Source organism: Pelophylax lessonae (genome assembly GCF_965119305.1).
Source record: "Pelophylax lessonae genome assembly, chromosome: 11".
Lineage (NCBI taxonomy): Eukaryota > Metazoa > Chordata > Amphibia > Anura > Ranidae > Pelophylax > Pelophylax lessonae.
In genome coordinates, this window is record NC_138778.1 from 153,901,848 (window position 1) to 153,913,239 (window position 11,392).

At 41.9% G+C, this 11,392-nt stretch overlaps 1 protein-coding gene across 1 annotated transcript in view; it reads left to right on the forward strand.

Annotated features, from left to right (window-relative positions):
* Nucleotides 1-6,427, forward strand: part of LOC309566576 (potassium channel subfamily K member 9-like) — a 129,211-nt gene extending 122,784 nt beyond the window's left edge. The window contains exon 2 of the mRNA XM_082271763.1: nt 5,311-6,427. Coding sequence (XP_082127889.1) covers nt 5,311-6,227 — 917 coding nt within the window. The 3' untranslated portion in view covers nt 6,228-6,427. The remainder of the gene's footprint in view (nt 1-5,310) is intronic.
* The last annotated feature ends 4,965 nt before the right edge of the window (nt 6,428-11,392 follow it).

An 11,392-nucleotide genomic window follows, 5' to 3' on the forward strand; every position in this document is an offset into this window, starting at 1 on the left:
CCAAGGCACCCCTGAAGAAACCTCAAGGCGCCTCTGCCTCCATGGAGATCTACAGACATGTGGGGCTTTGTGTGCCGAACACTTTTCATCCAAGGGCTTTGCCTTGGAGATAGCAGGCCCTGGGGGTGGGGGAACTAACAATCAGCAATAAAATCATCTGATCTAGTTGCTCAAGGTTTCTCACTAGACACATGCAGAGCTAAAACATTTGTTTAGTTTCGCATAGATTCCTTATGTTACTAATTTTGTTGCTTGATTCATTCAGGATTTGTTTTACTTTTGTTTCGTTTTTGTTTAGTTTATTCATTTTCTAACAAATTCCAAATTTTCAGAACAATTTGGATCGGTTGAAAAATGATTGACCGATTTGAATTCTGTGTGAAGAATAGCTTGTTGCTAAGGAGCGGGCTGGGAATCCGGCTGCCACGTTCTTAACAACCGATGACTTATCAGCTACCAGAAGGCTTCCCCACTGACAGCTGAAATGTAAACAAAAGAATGCCGGCAATGAAAAATTCAGAAAAAAAAAAAAAAAAAAACAATGTGGGGTCCCTTTAGGTCTGGTATGAATTTTAAGTGGAACCTTATGCCAAATTAAAAAAAAAAAAAACGGCGTAGAATCCCCCCCAAAATTCATACCAGACCCTTATCTGAGCATGCAGTTTGGTAGGCAAGGAAAGGGGGGGGGGGGTGGTGATCGAGTGCCCCCCCCCGAACCATACCAGGCCACATGCCCTCAACATCGGGCATCCCAAAGCACCTTGTGCCTATGTTGATGGGGACAAGGGCATCTTCCCCACAACCCTGGCCAGTGGTTGTGTGGGTCTGTGGGCGGGGAGCTTTATCAGAATGAGTATGTGAATTATGTGCTTATTTGAATGAGTATGGTACCCCTTCCCATTCACCAAAAAAGTGTAAAAAGTGAATAAAAACACAACACGAGTTTTTGACATGTCCTTTATTAAAAAATAAATTTCCCCAGTGTAGATCTCCCCTGCTCCAAAGTACCATGTTGAGGGCATGTGGCCTGATAGGTTTCAGGAGAGGGGGCGTTCACCCCCCCCCACCCCTTCCTGGCCGCATGCTCGGATACGGGTCTGGTATATATTTCAGGGGGGCACACACTGTTTTTTTTTTGTTTTTTTTAAATGTAATCCTATTTTGAATATTTGAATAAACAATGCTGAAAATACAAATTCCAATGACGCAATATTTGACCAATTCATTTTTGGAATTCGTTTTGTATGTTTGCCATTTCTTCTGTAAATCAGAATAGCTGGTTGTTAAGGAGTGAGCCGGAACTGGCCTCCTTAACAACCATAAACAAAAAAAAAAAATGTGTGTGGCCCCTAGGCTACGTGCTCAGAGCCTCTTGCTCCTTCTACAGGCCTGAAGTTGAACTGCGTATTCTGCTTTATATGGGGGGGGGGGGGGGGGGGGAGAATGTTGAGCCACAGCTGTGAGACTACAAGGGCCAGCGGCTCTACAAGCATGTATACGCATGTGCAGTAATGGATGATATAAAATACCAGTAAATAAGCACTTATCACATTTTTCACACGGCAATGCTGGTAGCTGGTATAACATAAAATAAAGTTAAGAGAATTAGGAACATAAGAGAAATAAAAATAAATAGAAATGAATATGGTTTATATACATATAAAAGACAATTTTATAGGCTATAACCAAAAACATCATATAGGTTTATGCTTGAACTTTTATACATAGTGACACTCGTAAATAATTATATCTTTATATATACAGTATCTCACAAAAATGAGTACACCCCTCACATTTTTGTAAATATTTTATTATATCTTTTCATGTGACAACACTGAAGAAATTACACTTTTAACAATTATCCTCGCTGGTCAGATAAACAGTGCCCGCACTTCTGGGAATGCCATGCTGTGCCATCACTGTTTATAACCATTAATAAACCAATTAAACTGGATTTGTTTGGAACCGCCCTGCACTAGATTGAGTGGACTTGATGGAGATTGTGGCGTTATTCTTTTATTTTTATTTTATTTATTTAATTTTTTATAAAAACCTTGAATTGTGAAGTGTAATTCCCTTGTAGACAAGGAAAAAAGTTCTAAATAATTTTTAAGTAGTATTAGTTTTGTATTTTTGTGCAACAGTTATTGATATCTTTTTTTTTTTCTAACCTTATTTTAAGTTTTCATGTTGGATTTTGTGATCCCTACTTAGTATACAGATTGTGTACAGTATACAGTACATACAATATGTGGCTGCCAGTGCCCACAACAATGAACTTCCTTGCTCCATGACTGCTATAGGAAAATCCAACTTGGAAGGTGTGCTCTTTTCAACAGTGTCTGTAACCCAACTGAGGTTTTCCTTGACGTTCCCACCCTAGAGTCAAACTCCAGCTTTATTTTTTAAATTATTTTTCCCCTCAATGTTTGTGTGTGTGTTTGCCTTTTGGCTACCTTCAGACCTATGCCTTCAGTAAAATGTGGTACAACTAGCGTTTTAATGTAATGGATGCCTCTTTTGTGCTGTGAATTGCCTGCTGTTCATTTAGTAAGTGCCAATGCTCCTAAGCTGCAGGCTGGAATTCTACTTTAAGACTTGTTAAAGTGACTCCGAATAATAAAAGTACAAACATTTTCCAATAAAAGCACCTTGCAATAGAAGATTCCCATACTTGCTTCTCCAGCAGGAGGCGAGTCTAAGCCTTGCCCTGTTGAAAAGGTGGCAGAAAAAAGCAATGTCTGTTTTTTGATTGTCTCACTACCCATTGAAGAGATTTTCTAATGCCTTCTGTCCTACTGGCAGCTTGTCATTGGGACAGAAGGTGATGGGTAATATTAACAGGAACACAGATGGTAATAAGAACCTTAGCAATGCAGAAAGGAGTGCCAGACCAAAAGTGGATAAGAGTCTTATAGCCTGGGTGAAGGGGGGGGGGGGGTTTAATCACCTTTGGAAAGCATTGGCCGCTTTATACAACTTTTCTTTACCCACAATTAAATCTTGTTTTTTTTCATCCAGTTTTGGTCTGGCATGCCTTTCTGTATTTCTATGGTTTGAGCTACTGGAACTCTTTTCTACAACTGGTGGGGTCAGTCGGGAGTATTGATATTTTTAAGAGACTCTTGGACATGCATCTTAGTGAACACAACATACAGCGATATAGAAAAAGGATTATCGACACTGACACACGTACATTTACACAGGTTGAAGTGGATGGACTATAGTCTTTATTCACCCTTACCTACTATGTAACTACCTTGGATTGCGAGTATAACTTGTCCAGAAACGTGCTTGTAATCCAAAGCACTCGTCAAAGCGAATCCCCCCCCAAAAAAAAATAATGGAAACTCAGATGATTGGTTCCACAACCATTTATTCATATAAAAATGATTACGGCAAAACAAAATACAGTATAAAGTGTATGGTGTATACAGTATGTGGCCAGAGGTTCGGGGCAATACGAGCAGTAGAAGGATCACAGTTTTAATGTAAAAAAAAAAAAACAGTGGAAATACACTCACAATGTTAAAAACAATATCCCACGTTAGTGCTTATCCACAGAAAGCCACTAATGTATACAGTAAAGCCACTGGTGTATATTGTAAAGCTGCTGGTGTATACACCAGCGGCGTTACTGTATACACCAGTGGCTTTACATGGACAAGCACCAGACTCCTTAATGCGAGTAATACCTTGTGAGTGTAATTCCACTTCTTTTTACATTAAAACTGTAAAACTTTGATCCCCTTACTGCTTGACTTGCAAGACAGCCGTCACATATCAAGTTATCATTTAAAAAAAAAATGTTGCTTGTCTTGCAAAATGCCCGCATACCACGTTACTCCCAAACCAAGGTATTACTGTATGTATAATACCCTGATAAAGCGCCAGATAAAAATGTTGACAGAAGGACCATTGCGCTAACCCCCAGGAGAATCTGCCCCTGCTCCCCAATAAACTCCTGGGTCGACATGCCAAAAATCCAAGTCGGCCCCAGAGAGTACTGTACAGTCACAAGAGTGAAAAATACTCAAAAGAATCATGCACAAGGAATCAGTGTAAACAATCGGTATTAAAATTATCAGTATTAAAATGGTTTGTGAAACAATAAGATAATAAAAAGGGGTAACCCAGGAAGGAAAGGGTTTAAACATTGATGTAGATGAAGGCTATGGAGGTGCTGCTTTAAAGCTGCATGGGTAAGCGCTGCATAGCTGTGGTCAAACAAAAGACAGAGAGACGTGCACACTTCGTAGCTTAATATTGTCACTTTTCCACTGCAAGTACCGGCTCGGCTCTACTCGGCCCTGCTTGGCCCGGTTTGCTTTTCCACTGCTGGTACCGCATGGTACGGTGTTGGAACGGTTCGGTACGGTACGGTATGGTTTGCTTTTCCACTAAAGTAGTACTAAAGTTAAGTGGGTGGGATAACAATGGGGTGGGTGGGATTCTCTGACCAATCAGTGGCTACTAGTGACTGCATGCAAAGGATTGTGGGATATGGTACCGGGTATGGTACCTGTTGGAACCACAATCAAGTAGGTACTGTTTTTGAGAGCCGTACCGTTCGGTTCCATGCAGTGGAAAAGCGCCGCCGTACCGTACCGAACCGTTCCTACACCATACCATGCAGTACCAGTAGTGGAAAAGCACAAAAGCGAGCCGAACCGTTCGGTTCCATGCAGTGGAAAAGCGCCATATGTAAGATCAGCTGGATCACAGGACCCAGAGAGCAGGATGAAACCCGATATCCCTACCTTGGCCTCTGACTGAGGAAGAAGTAAATACACTTTGAAACGCGACCCTGTCCATTTGGTGCTCAGCAGTGATGTCCAGCTGCTTCCTGTCCCGGGCTTCAGAGGCAGCTCTTTCAGATGCCAAACAGCGTTCCATCTGCAGGGTCTCGCTTCCTCCTTCCCTTGCCGGTGGCCAAGTCAGGAATATCGGCTTTCATCCTGCGTTTCATCCTGCTCACCGGGTCCTGTGATCTAGTTGATCTTTCTGATCTATCACCAACTTTTATTGTGAGTGTACATTTTACTTATTATAATAATCCCTTACACTTTATAGTTCACTATAGACTGTGTGCCCCTCTCTCTGTCTTTTGTTTGTCCAAAGATTTTCAACTTCTAATAACCTGATAAAGCTTTGTTATAATATATTTTTGATCTGCTAAAAACTAAAAAAAATATTGGTTGGAGTTAGACTTTACCTAAACAATCCCTTAAAAATTATTTTAAGTTCTTTAAATCCATGCTCTTAATCTACCATGATGTCTCATCACAGCTTTCTGTTGTTTTCTTCCAGGATACGGTCATGCTGCTCCTGGTACTGATGCTGGAAAAGTCTTCTGTATGTTCTATGCAGTCCTTGGGATTCCACTAACCCTGGTCATGTTCCAAAGTCTGGGTGAACGCATGAACACGTTTGTCAGGTTCTTATTAAAGAAGCTGAAGAAATGTTTTCACATGAGGAAGACTGAAGTGTCTATGGAAAATATGGTCATGGTGGGCTTGCTGTCTTGCATTGGTACACTTGGCATTGGAGCAGCTGCCTTCTCCTATTTTGAAGGATGGACATTTTTCCACTCTTACTATTATTGTTTTATTACTCTTACAACCATTGGGTTCGGAGACTTTGTTGCCCTCCAGAAGAACGAGGCATTGCAGAAAAAACCACCCTATGTAGCATTTAGTTTCATGTATATTCTTGTGGGACTGACCGTTATAGGCGCTTTCCTTAACTTGGTAGTCCTTCGTTTTCTGACCATGAACTCTGAAGATGAAAGACGGGATGCAGAAGAAAGGGCTTCTTTACGGAGAGTACAGAACACCATCGGTCTTCGGTCAAAAATGGATGCCAGAAGTCGGAGTTCCATTTTTCTTCCTATAGGGGATACAACAAGCCAGATAAACCTCATACCTCTCATGCAGGATGAAAATGACCGGGGCAAACGAAGATCTTCAAATACAACCTCTAGAGCTGGTTCATTTTGCGCATGTATGTGTTACAGATCCCCATTCTGTAACAGTCCTTCCATATCTCATCATGAAGCACTGAGCTGCCACACAAACCCAGTTTATTACAACTCAATCTCTTACAAAATCGATGAAATTTCACTAAGCACTCGAGATAACACCGGATTCTCCTCACCCAACAGCATTTTTTCACCTGACACCCAGCATTACACAGATCATTTCAGAGTGAGGAGAAAATCTATTTGAAGTAACAGTAAACCCAAGAACAAAAATGTATAATGTTACAGCTTACCAACCCGTAGGTGTAGTGACTGCATTTTATGCAAGTATTGGAAATTCCTGTTGACCTTATGGGAAACCCAGTGTCCTTTAAACCTCCTGGGCATTGTACTGAAATCTCACAATGTTAACAGTTTTCCAAGCTATCTTCCGTGAACTACAAAACAACTCCCCAATCCCCCACGTAATGAAAAAGAGAGTGTGAGGTGTATGTTGTCCAAATCAGGAGAACATCCTGGGTTCAATAGTTTAAATTAAAGTGGCACTAACCCCACATCATAAAAAACTGTCAAATGGTGTATTACATGCCGTTCATACTCACACAGTCACTTTGAGATTTGTTTTCTGTATTCTGCAAAAAAAACTGGTTGACCCTGCTGCTCTCTATCTCCCCCTTCTGTCCAAGTCCCCAATATAGATAGGGATTTTGCAGAGCAGTGTTGGCAACTCTGCACATGCTCAGTTCTCAGTGGGTTTCTATGCTGAGCATTTGTCACATCTGAACAGCCCATGTGACTATAGAGTCACACATGTGGGCGTATACACAGTAGTAAATGACAGCCCACTCCCTCCCTCCTTTATGCCCTCTAACCAGCTAAACACAATGGGGGGGCGGGATATTACATGTAGATTGATGGAGGCTTCACCTCACTCTTATTCTAAGACACAGGCTGGAGGGACATGACACAGCCTGTGACTGGCAGAAATCTGCCCACACCATGTTATTACTAAAAATAATAACAATTTGATTTCAAATGTTTATTTGTATGACAATTTAAAACAGTTTATTGATATCATTTATTTATTTTTACTCTGTATTCCAAAGACTGTCTTTTTCTATTTTGAACATGTGACCAGCAGCAGAGGACTAGAAGCTCCTCCTGCTTATGTTTCCCTGCAGATAGGTTGGGAGAGAGCTGGGTCATGTGACAGCTGTATGTTAATTAGGAATAAGGTACTTTGATGTTTTTTTTTTTTTTTCAATTAAAGTAATAACAGTGCCATCATCCACATAGATAGAAATAGAGGGGGCACTGTAAATTAAACAGTGTGTATTTAGTATCACTTTAAAGAAATAAAGCCTAAAAAAAAAAAAATGAAGGTTAATGCAGCCACCTCATCTAAAGACTGGAAAGCTACTATATTTTACTTTTTTGTTTTGGGGTTTAAAATGCTTTAAGGCATGAGAGACTATACTGTATTGAACTAATTATGAGTTCATGTTGCCTGGCCAGGTCTCAACATTCTACTACTGTTCTGGGCAGAAAGGCCTCAATGGAACATGGAAGTTCTCAGTGACTTACCTACACAAGGACCAGCGTGCTTTGTTTCCCCTTTGCATGTTGCCTTGTAAAAAAAATGGGTGTACCTTCATTTTTATCTTCCTATGTAAATAGTTGAAATTTATCAAATGTATTTATAAGATATATGTGTTTCAAAGAAAAAATTGACCATGGTTATAGTAGTAAGTTGGAAAACATAAAAGATGTATAAACACATATTACAGTATAGTGACTGTTGTTGCAACACCGAAAGAAAACCAGGGTCTTTAATATAAAATAATCTGTTTTTAAAGGGAAACTAGCATGTATTTTATGTAAGTACTGTTTTTGAGGAGTATTCGTAGCATTTAGGTCTCATTCATGCAGGCGCAGAGGCCTGTACACCAGGAATGAGGCCTTTGTTAATGCACCTGGAGCATTACAGGTAAGGCCCCATTCACTTGGGCACAGAGGCCTTCACACCATAAAAGAGGCGTTTGTTTAAGCACCTGGAGCCATCCGGAGCTGCGTGCAGGCAGCCTTTGTCAATGAAAGAACATACAGCTGCTGTATGGACTTACCCGCACAGCCAACCTTACCAGGCTCACAGGGGTGGGTGCGTGGCTCCAAATGCACGCTGTTTGCACTTGGGGCCATGCACATGCACGCCTGTCAAATTTGGCTGTGTGGTTGGGTATGTACAGCCGATGAATGTCCATTCATTAACAAAGGCTGCCTGCACGCAACTGCGGGCACCGCTAGGCGCATAAAAAAAGACCCCTTCCACGGTGTGCAGGCCTCTGTGCCCAAGTGAATAAGGCCTTACCTGTAATTATTGATGACTTGGGTTATTGTATTTTACACGATATGCATACACATTGCAAATGCTCCCTCTATTCATCCCCTTGTTCATTAACAAAGGCTGCCTGCATTTAGCTGCGGGAACCCGTATTCACATAAATAAATGCCTCTCTTGGTGTGCAGGCCTCTGCGCCCAAGTCAATGAGGCCTTGCCTGTAATTTTTGATGAATTGGGTTATTGTATTTCATACAATATGTACCCATTTGTAAATGCTCCCTCAATTCATTCACTTTATATCAGGGGAACATGGGTATCACTGCCTAAAATGCACTTGAACTCAACATGTGAAGATTTTATCATGCCTACGGCCCCTTTTGCAATTGTGGGACTGTGGGACTTGTCCTGCGACTTGGGACTGCAAAGTCGCATGACAAGTGGTACCCCATGATTTCCAATGAGTACCGTTCATATCTGTGCGACTTTAAAGTAGTCCCTGCACTACTTTGGTCCGACTTTGATGCGACTTGGGGTCCATAGACCTCAAGATTACACAGGCATTGCTTCAAATGCAGTCAAAGTCGAGGCAAAATCGCGCGACTCCCAGGCCGCATAAGTGTGAAAGGGGCCTAAGCAGTAACCTGAAAATATACATTTTGCCTTGAAAAATTCCTCCTGAAAAAATAACAGAGCACTTCCTTTGCCTAGGCGGTCCTGTGCCTGCAGCCTCATAGCTTCTTATCTGTAGTGTCAGATCTAAAGCTTTTTGTATTGATATTTGACCAGTTCAGCAGGAACTGTCCGAATTTGGACCGTGTGTACCCACCGAGTTCAACAGAAACCGATTGTTTGACTGGCTTTTGTTGAACAGTCCTGCTGGAAAACAAGCAATAGATCAGTTTATTCTAAGGAGGGGAGTCCCTGCTGTCGGAATACTATAGCACAGCAGGGGAGATCCCTGCAACCACATTGATTGTGTGAATGCAGGAATCTTGGAGGTTTTTTCGTTCAACCCACTAGTTAAAAAAAAGAAAACTCCTAGTGTGCACCCAGTTTAAGTCACTGTGTCTATACCTGTTAGTCTCCTGAGATTTCATGATGTCAGTACTGTGCTGCCTACTGTTCTCCTTGTTGGGGAGAAGCTGTACCTGTAGCCCTGTGATGCAAAGCTCTCCCTGCCCTCTTCATTCATTCTGTGTATTTGTGCTTTCTGCACCTTTCCTGCTGCATCTTGATTGTATCTGTCAGTCATGTGTGAGAGGGGGGGGCAGCTTTGACATGAGGAAGCAAACCCCTAACTCTACTAAGATGATTGCCTCAACGCAAAGACACAGGGTGGAACGAGGCATAGTAAGTCGGTAATGAAAAAAACTGTCTACAGGAAGAGCACAGGACTGATGACTTGTCCTTTGCATTTTTGAGCACAGCTTTTTCCCTCCACGTCTTTTTTTAAGTGTGTTGAGAAGCCTTCTAAGCGTGGGTGCGATTTTTATTTTTTTTAGCAATTGATACTTAAAATCAAACCAGAATCGATTGCTACACTATATTGTCAAAAGTATTGGGATAATGGCATCCCAGTCTTAGTCCGTAGGGTTCAATATTTAATTGGCCCACCCTTTGCAGCTATAACAGCTTCAACTCTTCTGAAAAGGCTGTCCACAAGGTTTAGGAGTGTATCTATGGGAATGTTTGACCATTCTTCCAAAAGCGCATTTGAAAGGTCAGGTGCTGATGTTGAACGAGAAGGCCTGGCTCACATTCTCTGCTCTAATTCATCCCAAAGGTGTGCTGGGTTGAGGTCGGGACTCTGTTCAGGCCAGTCAAATTCCTCCACCCCAAACTCACTCATCCATCCATGGACTTTGCTTTGTGCACTGGTGCGCATTCATGTTGGAAGAAGAAGGAGCCATCCCCAAACTGTTTCCACAAAGTTGGGAGCATGAAATTGTCCAAATTGTCACGGTATGCTAATGCTTTAAGAGTTCTCTTCACTTGAACTAAGGGGCCAATCCTATTCCCTGAAAAATACTCCACACCACAATCCCTCCTCCACAAAATGATTTAGACTAGTGCACAAAGCAAGGTCCATAAAGATATGGATAAGTGAGTTTGGGATGGAGGAATTTGACTGGCCTGACCTCAACCTGATAGAACACCTTTGGGATGAATTAGAGCGGAGACTGCAAGCCAGGCCTTCTAGTCCAACATCAGTGCCTGACCTCACAAATGCGCTTCTGGAAGATTGGTCAAATATTCCCATAAATCAAAAACGTGGTCGTACAATGTATAATAATACATCAAATCGGCTGTCTGCACACCTAATTGAATAGTATGCTAAATGGACTGAATAGGCTGCCTGTACCTATTATATGATAAGATCCAAACAATAAATAGAAAATAAAAGGGTACAGCGCCACAAAAGATGTTAATCACAGTATATACTGTACATGTACATTAGATGCTCAAAAATACATGTCAACTTTAGAGGAAAATATGATAGGCCAGTCCTTAAATCAAAAAAAGAGCATAGCCAAACAGAAGTCCTTTCCGTGGGTAGGTTATGAAGAGGAAGAATGGAAAGTGGAGGAGAGGTCCCACTCCCAGAATAAAATCTGAACCCAATGAAAACTCCACCACAGTGCTCCACGCAGATAAAGTGCTTACCGGAATGTGTAGACCCTCAAAGGGCTTTCCTTGGCATGATCAGCCTGTAATCTGACAGCCAGAGACACACAGGAGACCTGCAAGCATGAGGCTTTCCCTGGCATGATCCCGTGTGATTCTCACCACCTGCCCGACTGACCACTCATTCATTTAAGGGTCTACACATTCCGGTAAGCGCTTTATCTGCGTGGAGCACTGTGGTGGAGTTATCATTGGGTTCAGATTTTATTCTGGGAGCGGGACCTCTCCTCCTCTTTCCATTTTTCCTCTTCATAACCTACCCACGGAAAGGACTTCTGTTTAAATATTCCTATAGACACACTCCTACGCCTTGTGGACAGTCTTCCCAGAAGAGTTGAAGCTGTTATAGCTGCAAAGGGTGGGCCAACTCAATATTGAACCCTACG